Source organism: Aegilops tauschii, chromosome 5, assembly GCF_002575655.3.
Source record: "Aegilops tauschii subsp. strangulata cultivar AL8/78 chromosome 5, Aet v6.0, whole genome shotgun sequence".
Classification (NCBI taxonomy): domain Eukaryota; kingdom Viridiplantae; phylum Streptophyta; class Magnoliopsida; order Poales; family Poaceae; genus Aegilops; species Aegilops tauschii.
In genome coordinates this window covers 8867271-8886727 of record NC_053039.3, presented here as the reverse complement: position 1 = coordinate 8886727, position 19457 = coordinate 8867271, and the positions used below count along the sequence as shown (strand labels likewise).

The 19457-nt window shown below is 42.9% G+C and overlaps 1 protein-coding gene and 1 pseudogene across 1 annotated transcript; both read right to left on the bottom strand.

Moving 5' to 3' along the window:
- Nucleotides 1-2244: 2244 nt before the first annotated feature.
- On the bottom strand, nt 2245-7866 carry LOC109753338 (uncharacterized). Its single transcript, XM_020312243.4, has 12 exons — nt 7710-7866; nt 7548-7619; nt 7005-7178; nt 6766-6894; nt 5335-5474; nt 4659-4742; nt 4412-4525; nt 3964-4116; nt 3318-3419; nt 2865-3034; nt 2703-2783; nt 2245-2591 (listed from the first exon to the last, which is right to left on the bottom strand). Exons 1-12 carry the CDS (start codon nt 7762-7764, stop codon nt 2564-2566), a joined length of 1302 nt encoding a protein of 433 aa, XP_020167832.1. The 5' UTR covers nt 7765-7866; the 3' UTR covers nt 2245-2563.
- A 4265-nt stretch (nt 7867-12131) lies between these two features.
- Nucleotides 12132-14109, bottom strand: LOC109753172 (uncharacterized; annotated as a pseudogene).
- Between the last annotated feature and the right edge of the window lie 5348 nt (nt 14110-19457).

The window sequence follows — 19457 nt, the reverse complement described above, 5'->3', positions numbered from 1 at the left end:
ACACATTACCTTTTTTTGTCGGCATTTTGGAAGCTGGAGTGACGTTAGTTGCCCTATCCCGGCCGTTCTTCGTGTTCTCCATTTCTCTTAGTTTTTATTTTGCTTCGGCTTCTGCTTGATTTCGGTGCCTAGATTTGTTGCAGTATTTGGTGCCTAAACAAGAATGCATTGGTATTGTGTGTGCATCTTGTTGCAGTATGGAGTATTATCTGGACAGCATAGACTGGAGAAATTGCATGCCTAGAGTCAGTGGTATTAAAACATGGCGACGATTTTGTTCAAAGTAAAACAAGAATGATGTTGGTCTTCTATTTCATTGGGAGCAAATTTCAGGTGGGAGATGCTATTTTTTACGACAGTTTTTGTTCTTAGGTCATTATACTGTGGACAAATGACGAACGATTGGTGGTGTAAAGTGATGAGCGTTTTTGGAATGTGGCAACTAGAGAAAAATTCCACTATTTTGTCTGCTGCAGGCACTAAAGATGGATAACTTCGACGCTAAGTTGTGAGGATGCAGCTGTGTGCAAAAAGCTGCGCCCGAAGTGAGCAAAGGCACACTATCGGGAAGGAGCAGCTCTTATGTTCACAAAGGTGCAGTAGGAGAGATGAAACCAACAATTTCATTGCTCCTTTCACGTGTGTCATGTTGATTAGCGTAAAAGGCTTTCGCCCCGCTTCATATATAAAGCAACAACCAACATGTTGATTCCACTTTGCGCTTGCTTGGCGCAGGAGTATGCCGGTGCTTATCGCTCGCTCTCGTGTGCTTTGGAGTTGGACCCGGAAAGTGAAGAGATCGTGAAACTATTCTTGTAAAAGATTCATCTCTCATCTTGTTTTTCTTTTCTTGAGTTAGTTATACTAGATTAATAGCATTGCAAGATGCCGCAGATTCTTGGTGGTATATTTTAATTCTCATCTACCTTGTTTCTAACCAACTGATTTTTGCAGGGAGGCGATGGAACTGAAGTGATCAGGCCCTGCATATGCCAAATGCAGAGAGTTCAGGCAGAATGGGAAGCTCTTTTTGTGTGTGTGTGTGTGTGTTCTCAGACAAAAACTCTGAATTTCAAATTACGGCGCCTTTTCGTACCCGATTCATGGACCGTAGCAGCAGCTTAGAGCAGCATAGTTTACTGGCTACCTATTTTGAGTACTCTGAAACTCACATTCTATTACTCCCTCCGTTCTTTTTTTATAAGTCGTTTCAGACAGCTCAAACTGAAATGCCTACAACGTCCTATAAAAGTGAACAGAGGGAGTATTATCGGGTGCTGAAGTTGCTAAGCTAGAGCAAAATGTTTGGTAGAAGATCATATATTTTAAATTGCCAGTTCCCATTTACATAATATGTGCAAGGAACACACGGATCCTCCGTTTGACCTATGGTGACGATCTGAAGTTCTACGGCAGATGCTAGTTTTCATAGCTTGTTGTGCAGGGTAAATTAGAACAAAAATCACAAGTACTCCCTCCGTTTCAAAACCATGACAATTATTATGAAACGGAGGGAGTAATTCTCATGTACCGATATAGCACGTACCTAAACAAACAATGTCATCCCCCAAATCTTGCGTCAGTTGTTCTGACGTATCATCATTCAGACCAGACGAACCACCTTGGTAGCCTAGGATATGAAGGTTCGCTCTCGAGATTTGATAAGCTATTGGCACAAACGAAGGTAGCCATTATTGGATTCTTAACTCTAAGCCAGGGTGACACGTATATTGGAGATTCGATGAGCTTACTCTGGCCTTCTGTGCTCACCTCCGCTCCTGCGGAGGAGGTGGGTGTCACAACATAATTTCATTTTCTTTATTACTCTTTCCTACTTATAAAGATTTGCTAGAATCATCGTACTTTCATGTTCCCCTCCTCCCGCCCCCACCCATCACACAACGCCCCTCTCTCCAGTCTTCAATCTTCATGGTTCAAATCCAACGATGACATCTTCATCTGTGCCAAAAGCTCGTCGAATCTCGAGAGCGGACCTTCATATCCTATCCTACCAAGGTGGTCCGTGGACGCGCCAAGCATGCCCACAGCCAAACCCAATGTTTTGAAATCTATGAATGGATAAATGGCAATAGTTCAAGCAATCGCCTCTTGCGCATATTTTGTGGCATGAATGATGACAGCATTTAGGATGCCCTAGTAATAGTATATTACCAATTATGTTTTTTGTTCTAATTTATCCTGCACAAGGTACAACTAGCATTTGCTGTAGAACCTTCAGCTCCATGCAATAAGTAGAGAGCACATCTGTGTGTCCCTTGCACATATAAATATATAAATAATGTCAACGGGCAATGTAAAATGTATTGATCTTCTGCCTCTAGCATAGTTAGCCATTTCATCCACTGCCACACTTCCGTACTAACAGGATGCGAGTTTCAGAGAACTCAAAATCGGTAGCCAGTAGCATGTCCTGCTATAAGCTGCTGCTACGGTCCACGGGTCGCATACAGAAAGGCGCCATAATTTGAAGTTCAGTGTTTTTATCTGAGAACACACCTACAAAAAAAGAAAGCTTCTCTCCGCAGTTGGCATGCAGGGTTGATCATACCATTTCCACCACAATAGTCTCCCTGCAAGAATCAGTTGATCAAAACATGTAAATACTAGTAAAGAGTCTGAAGCAGCTGACAATGTTATATCAATCAGTCAAGAAGAAACAAGATGAAAGATGAATCTCTTACAAGAGTAATTTCGCAATCTCTTGACTTCCTGGGTCCAACTCCAAAGCACGCAAGAGTGAGTGATAAGCATCATCATAATCCGCAAGTGCACAGTGAAATCAAATGACACGACACATGTGAAAGGAGCAATGAAATTGTCAGTTTGAACCATCCCACTGCACCTCCATTAAAATTTGAGCTGCTCCTTGCCGATAGTACGCCTTTGCCCACATTGGCTGCAGCTTTTTGCATTCAGTTGCATCATCATAAGACCTTTCTCCATCACCCATGCGAAGCCAGCAGAGGCTCCTGTTTGATAACAACTTTGCGTCAAAGTTATCCATCTTCAGTGCCTGCAACAGACAAAACAGAGGAAAATTGTTGTTGTTGCCACATTCCAGAAGCACTGATCAGTTTACACATTCCAGACTAGACACTAGTGTGTGCGACAGGATGCACACACTAGTGACTAGTCTTTCAACAAGTACATGTGATAGCATTACAAGGTAACTGGTCATTTTTTACACATGGTTAAGGCCAATCAGTTTTAATAATAAATCAACTAAATTGTAATGGAGGAGCATGTTTCATGGCTGTGCCTCCAGTCTAGAAACAAAAAATACTTCAGCAGCGTACCTGTGTGTAGAACACTGATGCATTTAGGTAATCCTGCTTCTTAAATGCTTCAGCTGCTTGTTGCTTTAGGTCAGAGATCCTCTTCTCCACAAAATTATCATCCTGGGCAACTCGCAATAACATGAGTCAGATACATATACATAACTTAAGAGGTCAGATGCGTGTGAGGGAAAAATCAGTACTCTAGCAAGATGTTAAGGTGAAGTGAATGAATACAAGAAACAAATGTTCTAATCAATGCAAGATCTGAAAATCCAGTTTTCACTTGCTACTCAGACTTTAGAAGGAGATCGCTATTTAAAAAATGAATTTGCCTCCTCTTTATTTTTAACAGAATCAGATTAAATGAACTATAATTCAAACAAATGTTATTTAATAAAGCGTCAATAAAAGAAAACGACTTTGCGAATTACCATTTGAGCAAAATAAGTAAAATAAAAAAGAGTTTTCAGAACAGAGCTTTAACAGCTATGCATACGCAAGAAAATACATGTGCATTTGACTAGCAGGATGAGGAAACTAAGCTTGGGCAATTCTTGATCTATGAAGTTTAGTTAAACATCGACTTGATGCCAAAACTTCTCAGAGAATTAACATGGAATCAAAATCGCCGTGGGTGTGCAAGAAAATTGCTACACTGACATACCTCAAGTTGCTTGATTTCCATCTGCACATGACTAATGATTCCATCATCGCTCCAATTGGCCACAGTTGAAATGGGAGAGGTGAAAGGAAAGAGAATCTCGACATCTTCCCGTGTACCATACTCAACAGCCAACTCTATTGGCAATCTACCAAACTGTTGAGGAAAAAGGGAAATAAGCAATGTTCCAGGCACGATTAATGCAAACCATATTATTCACCTGACCAAATTAACAAAGACACGACACCAAGGGGAAAAGGCAAAACAGCAACAAGTTATGCAAAAAAAAAGGTAACTTAGCACAGCCTTCTATTGTTATTTTGCAGATAGCATGACGTAGCTGTACTTACATCATAACTCGCATGGTTGTTGCACATCAGTATAAGACGTATACTGAAACTATATAGCCAAGCAAGACACGAGAATATGTGACAAAAAGAAGCATTCTCACCCTGTCAACAACATTTGGGTTTGCACCAGCTTCCAACAAGCACTTAATAGCTTCAGTTAAGCCCTTCTCTGCAGCCTTTGCCAAATGATTATCACCGCTCACATTAGCTCCACCCTATCAGATCAAATATAGAAGGCAAGCCCATCATACCGTTGTCTAGTTGCTAATACAGAGATAACTAGATCAGACATAAGTTTATAGATATCCTACATTCCTACTGAAGTATAATAAACAAAGGATGCCATACCTGAATCAATAGCTTCACACAGGACACAGAAGATTTGTGTAATGCCACGTCTATAATTCCAAACAGACCAGCAACCTTGTTGGGCTGGAAAATTTAAACAAAGTACTTCATTTTCATGACAAAATATGACACAGTTTCAAGAGAAAAATGAATTTGGAAGGGAAAATGGGCTGAGCTGATACTTCTTTTCTAAGAGTATAGCTTATATAGTTATATATCCCTTTGTTCCCAGTGATTTTTCAGAGTTGTTGTGTAGTTCACCAGTCCCACCATGCCTGATGTGGCTCAAACACTAACAGCTATGAGCAATTTCTGCTTAGTTGGTTTCTGAAGGTTGCCAAAATTTGCCACTCTTCTGAAGGTTGCCAAAATTTGCCACACTTTTGCCTAAGCATGTCTATGGTTGGATGATGAAAATGAGTGCCATACTTTGCCAAGCCTAAGGAACCCTACCCAATTTTTGTGAGTCAGTGACACGTGGTACCCATGTTGCAGCAAAGAATCTTGCCACAAGTGCGGTTGCCAAACAAATTGTCTAACTTTTGGCGTGGCATGGTTAGTTACCGGCCAAAAAGACCCTCAAATACAGGTGTGCAATTGGAGAATGTAGCAAAGACCCGGCAAAGAGAGAACTGGACTAAAAAGACAACATATCAACAAAACATTTGAATAGTACATCTGCACCGTGCTGCAAAAGGATCTTGAGAGTACTAGGATGTCCTTTAAGAGCAGCAAGAATGAGTGGTGTCCCAAGATCTGATATTGCATCAACATCAGCTCCTTTAGAAAGGAGAAACTTTACTATTTCAGATTGCCCTGGAGAAAAAGAAGGCAAACAAAGATCATACCAGTGTTAATAGTACACGAGAAAACATTTTTGGGCAAGGAAGTTTCAATAGCTAGGAGGGAAAAGCATTATTGCTGGTCCACATTTCCCTGAATAAACTTATGGCAAACAAAGAATTACCATGATCAGAGTACCATAAGACGTAGTCATACTAAGTAAACAGTCATTTAAGGGGAAACTACTTCTAACAGCCATAACAAGATAGTGTATCAAATAGCTATCCCAGGAGATTTGCATAAAAAGACATTTTTGGGAAATCCGTTTCAATGGCTAGAACAAAATAGCATATGAAATAGATATCCTGCAAGAAGATCCACGGAATAAAATAGTATATACAGTGCCTTAAAAAATTGGTACCAACCTGATGGCACATGGACTATTTTCACATTTGTGAGACAGAAACCCGAATTAATGTAACAACTATGTTTAGAAGTTTCTTAAGACTGAAGAATATGCAGATGCTCATGAACATGAGAAGCAACTAAGGTTGGCGTTGTTTAAATTTATGGCAACAAAAATCTGTTTCTTCTTTACATCAATAATAAAATTGTTTATCGTAGGTTAGCTTAGCTCTTGGTAAAATAAATCCACTTGCATCGCTACTGCATTCCTCTCCACATTCAATGGAAGGCTCTCCAACATAATATCTGCTGCTACATTGTAGTGTTCTACGACTGTTTCTGGGCAAGAAAGTTTCAATAACTAGAGGAAAGCAACTTTGATGGTTCACATTTCACTGAATATAAATATAAGGAAAACAAAGAATTACTATGATCAGTTACCATAAGTTGGTAGTCGTACTGAATACATACTCATCTAGGGGGAAACAGACTGCTTTTAACAGCTTGAACTAGATGGTATATTAAATAGTTACTCCCTCTGTGAAGAAATATAAGAGCGTTTAGATCATTACATTAGTGATCTAAACGCTCTTATATTTGTTTACGGAGGGAGTACTTATCAAGCGAGACTTACATAAGAAGATGGTTATATTTAAATACTAAGTAAACAGACATTTTGGGGTAACTAGTTTGAATGGCTAGAACAAAATATAAGAAGATCAGCGGACAAATTTGTAAATGTAATGTCTACAATATTTTTTTATTCATAACTGAGCAGGATTTCGAAATAATGTGACATGCTTAAACTTCCTTCCCCGCAAAAAAAAGGAACTATGCTCAACACATCATTAGACTGATCGATATGCAGACGTGGAAGAAGAGATATTTATCACGGCAGCAATTTCATTTTTGTTTGTACCATGAGTTGCAGCTGAATGAAGAAGAGTGTTATCTCCGCGTTGCAGATGCAGATCAGCACCATGGTCAAGAAGGTACTTGATGGCAGGGAGGTGGCCATGTTTGACAGCATGCTCCACGGGCGTAAAATCTAGCAGCAAGATCCACACGGCCAGGTCGAAGTCATCATAAGTTAAAGCCACGCAAATTGTCCAAGTGGAGAGGACAATGCATTTTCATTAGGATCAGGAAGCAAATTACCAATAAGGGTGTCAGGCTTGTGGATGTCCATCTTGACCTCCTCGACGAGGTACCGGTAGACCGGCAGCCTGCCGAGTCCACCGGCGGCGTGGAGGACGTTCATGCCCATGTAGGTGGTGTTGGCCACCGTCACCGGGATCCCATGCCCCTGCACGTCCAGCTCCTTTGCAATCTCTTCAGTTCAGACAGACAAAAAAGGGGGAAACTTTTAGTTACCAATCGGGACAAGAACTCAGTATATAAATACTGGAATCGGAATCAGAAAGAAATCGCCGCTGATTCTTTGGAAGGGGGCCAAGAATTTGGTCTGAAAACCCCCATTTGTGACGAGAAAAAACCCCAAGCCCCAGCACTCCAACCTAAATCACAGGCAAAATTGAGACCCTGGAGTCGTATCTCGCCTAGAATCTGTGCTAAATCGGAAGCGGAGCACGCACACGGCAGCCAAACCCTAATCCCCCGGCCAGATCTAGCGAGCGAAATGACGCCGGGGAGAGAGAGGGAGGGAGGGGGTGTGGGGATTTGGTGAAATGCGGCGCTTACTCTTGATCTCGAGGACGTCGCCGTGGTGGGCGGCTTCGATGAGCCTGGCCTCCGGCGGCCACCGGTCGCGCTCTGCACAGCAAGCGAAATCCAACGATGAGACGGCCGACGGAGGGAGGGTCGATGGTCGATTGGGTTAGGTTAGGTTGGGGTGTCAGTCACCTTTGCCGAGGAAGAGCTCGTACAGGCGAGGCAGCGGCCATTCCCGGGTCCCCATCCTCCCCTCCCTCTCTTCCTTCGCCGGCGGCGGCGGCGGCGGTGGCGGTGGCGGAGGCGGAGGAAGGCAAAGGACGAGGGAATCTTCTGGAGTTTGGGGGAATGAGAAGGGCGGGAAAAGGGAGGGCGCTGCCGTCGTCCGATCTGACACGCTGGCCACTCCCTTCCCTTGCTTTGCTTTTCAATTCAAGTTTTGAATTCTGAATTTAAACTTGCTTTACTGATTTCCTCTTCGATGGCGATTATGTATACCCCCTTTTGGGGAGAAATGCAGCCACTATCCTACCAAGTTGAGTCCGATTTTCCGAAGAAATGCAGCCACTGAAGAGGTGCCTCGATAAATGCTGGCGTGAAGTCTCGGCACGAGCCTGAAAGAGGATCAAGGTGCATGCATATTCCGGTGGTGGGAGCAGGCGGTGCCGCCCAGCCGACTAGAGTTCGAATCGTTGTCAGTCAAATTCCGTGTCTGGCTTGATTGTCCGTGACGAATTCAGAAGTTTGGTCAAATTTGTTGTCAAGGATGGGGCCTCAACCCAGTTCTGGCTTGATTGGTGGACTGGTGATGGCCCCCTAGCTGTCACTTTTCCTATCTTGTTCTCTTATGTTGCTGACAAGGCCTGCTCGATCGCTCCGCTTGCTGTGTCGAACTGGGATTTTGCTTTTAGACGGGTTTTGTCTCCTGAATTGTTGGCAACCTGGCAAGATCTTATTGCCCTCTTGCCTACGCTCTCGGAGACACCTGACAAGATTATTTGGCCTCATCCGACCTCTAGCCGATTCTCAGTTAAATCTCTTTACTCTAAAGTCATCCCGGGTAGCTAGGCTTGACGATCGTCTCAAGGTGTTGTGGCGTGCCCATATTCCTCTCAAAATCAGAATTTTCCTTTGGCAAGCTATTAGATGTAAACTTCCGGTCAGCGACCAAATTATTAAACGCCAGGGCAATGCTAGCCCAGCATGCACTCTTTATGAAGAGTTGGAAGACACTTAACACATCCTGTTCAAATGTACACTTGCTAAGTTTGGCTGGAGCTGCGTTCGGTCGTGGTTGAACTGCAACTGGAATCCTCAGGGGTTCTCTAATATCTTTGCTATCCTACATAGCCTGACGGGCCAGCCAGTACGTGTCTTCTGGATCACTTTTGCTGCATTTAGCTGGTGTTTTTGGACGACTAGGAACAAGTTTACTATTGAGCACATTTTTCCTAACAAACCGGCTGACTGTTTGTTCAAAATTATTGCCTTTCTACAGCTCTGGAGATCACTGTTTAAATCATGCGATGCGGACATGCTCAACTCTCTTTATCTCCAAGATCAGGACGTCCGCCATCAACCTCGGTCATCAAGCTACCCCTTAGTCTCCTCGTTTCGTTTGTTACCGGCCTGCATGCCGTCTGCCTTCGAGGCTGTACCATACTTTTTCTGCCCTATGTTGGACATGCCGCGCTACTGTTTTCTGGTCTTGTTCTGAACATGATACTTGGCTTGTTGGGCTTTATAAAGTTGGGCTACCATCCTTTTCTTCAAAAAGTCACAGGTGGCCAAAACGCTCGCCAATATTTTGGGTTGCCCATGAATTGGCGGGGCTACCCTGGTAGGATCCAAACAACCCCATAAAGCTTAGATGGTGGGGTGATGGGGTAAAGATGAAATATTTTGTAAGAATATAATGCAATTATTATATGTGCTAGCTTGTGATTTGAGCACAATATTCTAAAGAAGTAACAGTATACGTTTTACTTGTGCATTCTTGTTCACTTTTATCCTGGGCAGCAAAAGCTTATGGAATCGTTGGATTTCACCCGCACCAGGCCTTAGAGCATCTCCAGCCGCGCCCCCAACAGGCCCCCAGGCCACTTTTTCGGCGCCGGCGCCAAAAAAACGCCCCAGTCTCGCCCCCAGGACGCCGAAAATCGCCGGTTCGGCCCTTTTTTCCGCCCGGCGGTCACAGGCCGAACCCGTCGCACTGGGGGGCAATTGGGGGCTCCGGCGCAAGGGAAAAGCGCGGCTGGCCCACACCGTCAGGGGAAAATTCAAGGTTTTCTTCCCCGACTCGCCTCCCACCCCTCGCGCCCTCGGCCGCCACTAGCTATATCCCGGCGCCGCCCGCCGCCCTTCACCGCTAGATAGCCATTCCCCGCTGGAAAAATAGCAGAGCTTCGCCGCGGCAGCCCCTCCAACAGCAGCTGGGCGTTTCTGGCCGCCGTTTCCGGCCACGGAGGGGCAATTTAGCGGCGGGTACACGCCCACCGGGCGCAAGGTGTTCGGCGATTTGCCTGCCTCGGCGATGGACTCGGATGACGAGGAAGCGCTCGCCGCGCTGCTGGAGGAGGAAGCCGAGGCCGACGTCCAGGAAGAAGAGCATCTCATGGTGCTCGCCGCCCTCGCCAGCTGCTGGCGAGCAATGAAAAGCCGCGGCGAGGTGGCTCGGCGCCGGGGCGGGTGAAAGCAAAGAACCGGCATCGTCTCGAAGGCTACTGCATGCTCTACTCCGACTACTTCGCCGATGCTCCACTTCACGGCGAGAAAACATTTCGGCGTCGTTATCGGATGAGCCGAAAGCTCTTCCTCGGGATTGTGAATTCCATCCAGGAGTTCGACAACTACTTCAAGTGCAAGATGGATTGCACCGGCGCCCTTGGATTCACCTCCATCCAAAAGTGCACGACAGCGATGAGGATGCTTGCATACGGAGCTCCCGGTGATTCACTCGATGACTATGGGCGCATGACCGAGTCCACCAGCATAGAGTGTTTCTACAAGTTCTGTCGGGCAGTGGTGGCAGTGTTTGGACCGCAATACTTGAGAACACCCAATGCGGAAGACACTGCTCGGATCCTAGAACAGAATGCAGCAAGAGGATTTCCTGGGATGCTTGGAAGCATCGACTGCATGCATTGGAAATGGAAGAATTGCCCATTTGCTTGGCAGGGGATGTACAAAGGCGCCAAAGGCGGTTGCAGTGTGGTACTTGAGGCGGTGGCCACATAGGACCTCTGGATTTGGCACTCCTTTGGTATGCCAGGAACTCACAATGACATCAACGTGCTGCAGTGCTCTCCTGTCTTTGCCAAGCTTGTTGAAGGTCATTCTCCTCCGGTGAACTTCGAGATCAATGGGCGGCACTACAACAAGGGGTACTATCAAGCTGATGGCATCTATCCGAGATGGTCGACATTTGTGAAGACGATCTCAAACCCTGTGCCAGGAGGCAAGAACGCCTGGTTTGCGAAGATTCAGGAGGCTTGCAGGAAGGATGTCGAGCGGGCATTTGGTGTGCTCCAATCTCGATTTGCTGTTGTCCGGTACCCCGCTCAGACCTGGTCCAAAGATCAAATGTGGGAGATTATGACTTGCTGTGTCATCTTGCACAACATGATCATCGAGAGCGAGCAAGAAGACCCAGTGTTTGACACTGAACCATACTACAGGCAGGGTCCTCTAGCCGAAGTTGATCACCAGCTACCGGCAACCTGGACTGCCTATCTCAGTATGTGTCAGTAGATCCGAGATCCACAGGTGCATCATCAACTGCAGAAAGATCTGATTGAGCACCTATGGAGGCTCAAGGGGGACGCTGTGTGATGAAATATGAGTTTTTATTTGTTGAACTATATAATTTGTATTGAACTATTTGTTGTTGTACTATTTTGTTGAAGTATTTGATTTTTCGGTGATGAAATATGTGATAAGAAAAAATTGTGTTGATAATTGAACGCCGAGACACGGCGAACCACGTCGAATATGGGCCTATTCTCGCCCATATGGGCCCTTTATTCGCCGAAATGGGGCTGAAAAGTGAGCCAATTTCGGCGCCTGGGGGCGACGACTGGGCGCAAAACCGCCCCCGCGCCGATTGTATCGCCGGCTCGCCCCCAGGGGGCGATTTTTATGCGTCCTGGGGGGGCCAACGGCTGGAGATGCTCTTACAAAACATGGGTGCGCCAAATTATTGGCAAGCGAATTTACCACCATGAATCGGCCCAGCTGTGGGCACAAATTAGGAGTGGCAACCAAAATATTGGCTGAGATCAGTCAATGCTCATAATGTTTGTTCGCATACATATAAATTTTTATATAAATATACTAGTCTTGTGCCAAACATTTAATTCTAGCATAATTACCAAGTTCAATTCATCATCCACGTCGTACAAGATGTGAGTCTCACAAAACTCAAAAGAACTGGCTAGATTCTACTGCAGCCATGTTGCTTCCACGTTCCATGCATTACACTAAAAAAGGAAGCATAATTCTAAGTTTTTGACTGGTGATACACAAAAATAATCTGAAACTTATGTCTATAACTGGCATCGGGTTAATTCCATTTGCTCCATGAAAGAATCAGTTGATCGAAATGTATGTGTTGATTCACTCACCTCCAAGGGCCATCAGTAATAGGGTAAGTGCCTACACAAATAAAAGCATCAAGGTTCAATTAAATACACCAGGTATATTGGTGATTATCACATTAAATTTACATTCCATGAAGCAAGGGGCAGGAAGAATTCAAGAAATTCTAAAAAGCCATCATAACAAAAAATCAACTACCACGTTAAGAAGATGGTTACCTTCTATGATGTCTTCTCCACAGTCCGATACAGTTACGGTCAAATTTCTAACTCTTCGGCAACGTTTTGTGGCACGAAATATTTGAATCTGTAAATTAAACAATATTATTTCAAATTGCTATAGTCAACATAAATTTAAGCATTCCATAGTTAAAACATAATAGTAACTTACTCGAACATCTGTTTCGGCCTTTAAGACTTTTGCTTGATCAAAATGGTCTCCGCCTATATCCAGCAACATCTTTTCCAACTAAAAAGTTACAAAAGTCAATATCACAAAGTGTCACATAAAACAACTTTTCTATTTTACTTAAAACATATTACCTCAGTTGTATTAGAAATACACTCTCCATTGAAGCGTTCAATAACATCACCCATGCGGATTCCAAGTTTCTCAGCATTCAATTCTTTTGACACCTAGAATTTAATCGATCGTCATTAAACGATAATATGCATATGAGCAACATTTTTTAGGAAAAACTAATAGCAAGTGTGAAAATAAACAATGTTAAACATCACCAAATATACCTGTTCAACAAGAAGACCAGATGCAATGTTATGCTTACGCCTCATCCTCTCAATACAAATAGGATCTAGAAGCTTGATGGGAGTAAAGGTCATTCCAAGGTGGCACGAGGGATGCACCTATACCAAATATAATCATTAAGATTGTCGCTTTATAGACTCATGTTAAAATAAAACAACATATTTCAGTAGAATCGATACCAAATGAGTATCACATCACACAAAACTTAGACAAGAACATTATGCAACTAATACCGTAACAAGACATTAGTTTATGTCGTGCTCAAAAGAGGATTAAGCCAGAAAAATGGGCCACCAAGTTAAATAGAAAAACTGAACCTTCACACCAAATTTAGTTCCTATACCCTGGATAGGAATAGTTTGTAAGACACACAAAATTTGGTAAGGTGACCAACACACATTTTCTCTCTAGTGTTAGACACATTTTGTAGCACATAGGCCTCACGTAATGATTTTTCTAAATCACATTTTAGCAATTCATCCAAATGTAATAATTGTTAAGCAATCACAATCCAAACATAATTTTGTAGTTGTTCAATTGTATGGCATGAGTTAAAATATATAAGGGAGTGCATTAGCTAAATTAATAGTACTAAAGAGAAATTGAGAATTAAGGGTCGTACTTCAACTTTCTCCACGAATCCAAGCACTTGTGCAATATAGAAGAAGGTAAAAAGGTCTCTTTGAATTGATTGTGAACCATTCCCACAACCTTGCCTTCTAAGTCAATGATAGGGCCTCCATCGTCATGCAACTACAACACAGTGACGATAACAAACATTATAATCTGTACTAACAAAATAGCAGCACAAAGAATATACAACAAAAAGTTAGAATTAAATAATAGCACGTACACTTCTATGTTCATCGTGGGAAAAATACATGTAGTGACATCTCTCGTGACGGGTTGGAATTTTATATTCCACCCTACCATGTGTTATCCTTAGATCAAGACTTTCATCTCTTCCAAGTCGGAAAACGTCTTGACCAGAATGCACGTTGTCGTTAAAAGTGGACAACTGAACCGGTTTGTCCACTACAACCTCATAAAGAGCAAATTCATAGTGCTCCTGGAGGTAGAGGAGACTGGCTACTGCAGTTTCGCCGTCCAACAAGTGAACAATGACCTGGAAAGACAAGCACAAAAATTACGACACTATAGTTGGTGTCAGTCTTGTTAACGACGATGATGATGACACGAAAAATGAATCAAGCTTTACCTCTATCTGCATGTATTGGCGATCTTGAGGGCGGCACGTAGGTCCGGGTCATCAGCTAGCTCCTCGGGTATGTAGGGTCTGTACATCAGAGGGCTGGGTGGACATGAGGATTCCTCCGACGAGGACTCGACCGCATCGTCGTCGTCGTACACAGGATCTACATACATACAGAGAAAATAAACACCAACCAATACTACTACTACTCAATCTGTCGTGATTAGGAGGGGAATCGAGCGGAGGGGAGGTTGGGTACCAAATTTTGGTCGGGGTTGGGCTTTCTCACTCTCGAATGCCACAACGACCGCAATGGGTCGGCCCAGCTAGAGTGTTCCAAACCCCTGGTCAGGGTAGTTCAAAATATACATGTTACAAAAAACACATCACATAAGTTTTAGAAAAAAATGTTAAAGTGCATCTGAAAAGTGTTTAATGTGTGTAAAAAAAACGTTTTCCTGTATACAAACACTTCATTTTTTAAAACCTTTACAGAAAATGTTTCACATGTATAACAAAAATGTATGATGTGTACAACAAAAGTTAGACATCAAAACAACTATTTGAAAAAAATGTTAATCATGTATATGAATTTTTTTTAACCTGTATAATTTTTTTAGATGTATACCAAAAATATACAATGTGTATCAAGACAAGATATTAAAACATTAAACATGTGTAGAGAATGTTATCATGTAGTTAGAAAATTTAAACATGTACAAAAAAATTAAACTTGTGTAGAACAATGTTTTAAATGTGTAAGAAAAATGAATGATGTGTATTATAAAAAGTAGAAGTCAAAACCCAAAACAGAATATATAAAAAACATATATTTGAAAAAAAAACATTTAATTGTGTATTAAAATTTTGTTCTTGACGTATACGAAAAATGTACAATTTGTGAATGTGCTAAAGAAAAATAAAATAAAAAGATAAAAATGTAAAACCAATGAGAAAAAGAAAAAGAAAAAGAAAACAAGAAAACCAGAGAACAACCAATACAAAAAATGAAAAAGAAACAAAAGAAAAGTAAACAAGAAAACCAAGAAAGAAAAAAAAACGAAGGAAAAGGGGAAGAAAGAAAAAATCAGTAAAAACCTGGAAAGAACCAAAGAAAACCAATGAAAAAAGAAAACAAACAAAGAAAACCAAAGCAAATCGAACTACAGCAACAGGGGGAGTATAGCTAACGCGACGACCCATGTGCGAGCCTTTCGAGCGAGCTAGATGGATATCTCGCTGTAACCGAGACATAGCATTCGCGGTCCTGTACGGCGGCGTGATGGATATCTCGCTATAAGCAAAATATAGCATTCGTGGTCTTGTAGGGCGACCCCCTTGTACTCTTGTAGGGCGACCTGGTTGGCTGCTCGGTCTTTTTTTTTTAGAAACAAAATGCATTGATTAGGGATTTCTTCTAGACAGTCTTGTGAAGCTTTTATTAAGTCGTCATAATGTTTGCATGGATGAAATTAAGGGATCCAAGCTGACCTAATCAAACATGACAGACATCCCTTAAGATAACGGTAATGTAAAAAATCTGATGTCAGACTTTTAACTTTTCAGCATGGCAAATCTAATGCTTCTGATGGCAAGTTTAGTTGGCACGAGGGTGGCAAACTTAGTTTACAAGAACGATAATTTCCTAACAAAAACAATATGAACTAATAAGACGAATTTGCCATGCATATCAACTAAACTTGTCATCCTCGATAAACATAAATCGTCATAAAATTGTTTGATTTTCCATAGTTAAAAAATCTCACGTCAGGTATGTTGTGGAGTCCAAAGATAAAGCATGCTTCGCTAAATTTTGAGTCTCGACATTCAAGACCCCCAACTCAAAATTGCACGTTGTAAAATTCTAGATCAACCGCTAAATTTCACAGAATAATTGCGTCATAATTCGCCACACTTCCTTGCTTGATGTTGTCAATGACCACCTTGCAATCTAATGCAACATGGATCTGATGAACGTATAGATCGTTAGCCAGCGCCAAAGCTTCCCTCACAACTCAAAGTTGTTGGGTCAGAAATCCCCAAGAAGACTACCGGAGATGCACCCATATAAGCTCCATGGTGATCTCTGCATACCTCTCCAACTGCACCAATATATCCATTCCTCGCCAGCGTTGCATCAACGTTTATTTTGGATAAACTATCAGGTGGAGCCAACCAATGATTTGGGCTAGACGGAGCTACTCTAGTGACCGTTGTGACATGCTTCTCCAACATTTGTAGCTTAGACAGAAATGGGGTTATAAAAGGTGAGCCGAGAGTGGGCTTTGAAAGATTTCCTCGTGAATTGTCTTTCTCCTAGCATGCCAAACATCTCAAAGTGTAACCATCATCTTGATGAACTCATCATGCGGCACAGCATCGTGCATCAAGAAAAATCCAATTCTTTGCATTTGGGTCCTAATTAGGGCACATGTTTTCAACCAAACCCTCGGAAAAGAGAGCCCACACACTTCTGGCCTTGGAACAGTCGAGCAGTGCATATCTCCAAGTATTCTCCGCTCCATAAAAAGGACATACCGGCGTCAGGGACATGTTTTGATGGTGAATAAGCTCGCCCGTCGGTATGGAGTGTTGCGCCAATCGCTACAAGAAGATCCTGAATTTTCTTTGCACTTGAATTTTCCACAGGGAAGTCGAGCTGTTGCTTTCTAAGTCCTGGTTTGATGGCCCTTCCCGTTGCTCCAGCAAGTTCTCCGTGTTCAACTCAGTTCTTTTTAGGAACATCCTTGTTCAACTTATTATGCACTACCATTCTGTAGGTAGGCCATACCATAAAAACGGCACGGTTGTCCTTGCTACATGCCCAAAAATCGTCCACCCTTCTCATGCATAGCGGTATCTGAAGGAAATATGCCCTAGAGGCAATAATAAAGTTGTTATTTATATTTCCTTATATCATGATAAATGTTTATTATTCATGCTAGAATTGTATTAAATTGGAAACTTAGTACATGTGTGAATACATAGACAAAACAAAGTGTCCCTAGTATGCCTCTACTTGACTAGCTCGTTAATCAAAGATGTTTATGTTTACTGACCATAGACATGTGTTGTCATTTGATGAATGGGATCACATCATTAGAGAATGATGTGATGGACAAGACCCATCCGTTAGCTTAGCATAATGATCATTTAGTTTTATTGCTATTGCTTTCATCGTGACTTATACATGTTCCTCTCACTATGAGATTATGCAACTCCCAAATACCGGAGGAACAGCTTGTGTGCTATCAAACGTCACAACGTAATTGAGTGATTATAAAGATGCTCTACAGATGTCTCCGAAGGTGTTTGTTGGGTTGGCATAGATCGAGATTAGGATTTGTCACTCCGTGTATCGGAGAGGTATCTCTGGGCCCTCTCGGTAATGCACATCACTATAAGCCTTGCAAGCAATGTGACTAATGAGTTAGTCACGGGATGATGCATTACGGAACGAGTAAAGAGACTTGCCGGTAACGAGATTGAACTATAGGTATGATGATACCGACGATAGAATCTCGGGCAAGTAACATACCGATGACAAAGGGAACAACGTATGCTGTTATGCGGTTTGACCGATAAAGATCTTCGTAGAATATGTAGGAACCAATATGAGCATCCAGGTTTCGCTATTGGTTATTGACCAGAGAGGTGTCTCGGTCATGTCTACATAGTTCTCGAACCCGTAGGGTCCGCACGCTTAACGTTCAATGACGATTTGTATTATGAGTTATGTGATTTGATGACCGAAGTTTGTTTGGAGTCCCGGATGAGATCACGGACATGACGAGGAGTCTCGAAATGCTCGAGAGGTAAAGATTGATATATTGGAAGGTAGTATTCGGACACCGGAAGGGTTTCAGAGTGCATGGGGTACATACCGGAGTACCGGAGGGGTTACCGGAACCCCCCGGGGAAAGATATGGGCCTTATGGGCCATAAGAGGGAGGCTAACCAGCCCACAAGGGGCTGGTGTGCCCCCCCACAAGGGAGGAGGCCGAATTGGACTTGGGAAGGGGGTGCCACCTGATACGTCTCCGTCGTATCTACTTTTCCAAACACTTTTGCCCTTATTTTGGACTCTAACTTGCATGATTTGAATGGAACTAACCCGGACTGCTGTTTTCAGCAGACTTTCCATGGTGTTATCTATGTGCAGAAACAAAAGTTCTCGGAATGACCTGAAACTCCACGGAACGTCTATTTGGAAATAATAAAAAATCCTTGCAAAAGATGAAGACCAGGGGGCCCACACCCTGTCCACGAGGGTGGAGGGCGCGCCCCCTACCTCGTGGGCCCCCTGGAGCTCCTCCGACCTCAACTCCAACTCTATATATTTGTTTTAGGGGAGAAAAAAATCAGAGAGAAGAATTCATCGCGTTTTACGATACGGAGCCGCCGCCAAGCCCTAAAACCTCTCGGGAGGGCTGATCTGGAGTCCGTTCGGGGCTCCGGAGGGGGATTCCTCGCCATCGTCATCATCAACCATCCTCCATCACCAATTTCATGATGCTCACCGTCGTGCGTGAGTAATTCCATCGTAGGCTTGCTGGACGGTGATGGGTTGGATGAGATCTATCATGTAATCGAGTTAGTTTTGTTAGGGTTTGATCCCTAGTATCCACTATGTTCTGAGATTGATGTTGCTATGACTTTGCTATGCTTAATGCTTGTCACTAGGGCCCGAGTGCCATGATTTCAGATCTGAACCTATTATGTTTTCATGAATATATGTGAGTTCTTGATCCTATCTTGCAAGTCTATAGTCACCTACTATGTGTTATGATCCGGCAACCCCGAAGTGACAATAATCGGGACCACTCCCGGTGATGACCATAGTTTGAGGAGTTCATGTATTCACTATGTGTTAATGCTTTGGTCCGGTACTCTATTAAAAGGAGGCCTTAATATCCCTTAGTTTCCATTAGGACCCCGCTGCCACCGGAGGGTAGGACAAAAGATGTCATGCAAGTTCTTTTCCATAAGCACGTATGACTATATTCGGAATACATGCCTACAATACATTGATGAATTGGAGCTAGTTCTGTGTCACCCTATGTTATGATTGTTACATGATGAACCGCATCCGGCATAATTCTCCATCACCGATCCAATGCCTACGAGCTTTTCACATATTGTTCTTCGCTTATTTACTTTCCGTTGCTACTGTTACAATCACTACAAAACAACAAAAATATTACTTTTGCTACTGTTACTTTTGTTACCGTTACCACTACTATCATACTACTTTGCTACTAAATACTCTGCTGCAGATACTAAGTTATCCAGGTGTGGTTGAATTGACAACTCAACTGCTAATACTTGAGAATATTCTTTGGCTCCCCTTGTGTCGAATCAATAAA

Excerpts from the sequence above, each read along its gene's own strand:
- LOC109753338 (XM_020312243.4), bottom strand. The coding sequence starts at position 7,764 with ATGGGGACCCGGGAATGGCCGCTGCCTCGCCTGTACGAGCTCTTCCTC. Across the intron at positions 3,035-3,317 it reads CATCAGTGTTCTACACACAG|GCACTGAAGATGGATAACTT; the intron begins GTACGCTGCTGA and ends TGTCTGTTGCAG. Across the intron at positions 2,592-2,702 it reads GAGATTGCGAAATTACTCTT|GGAGACTATTGTGGTGGAAA; the intron begins GTAAGAGATTCA and ends TGATTCTTGCAG.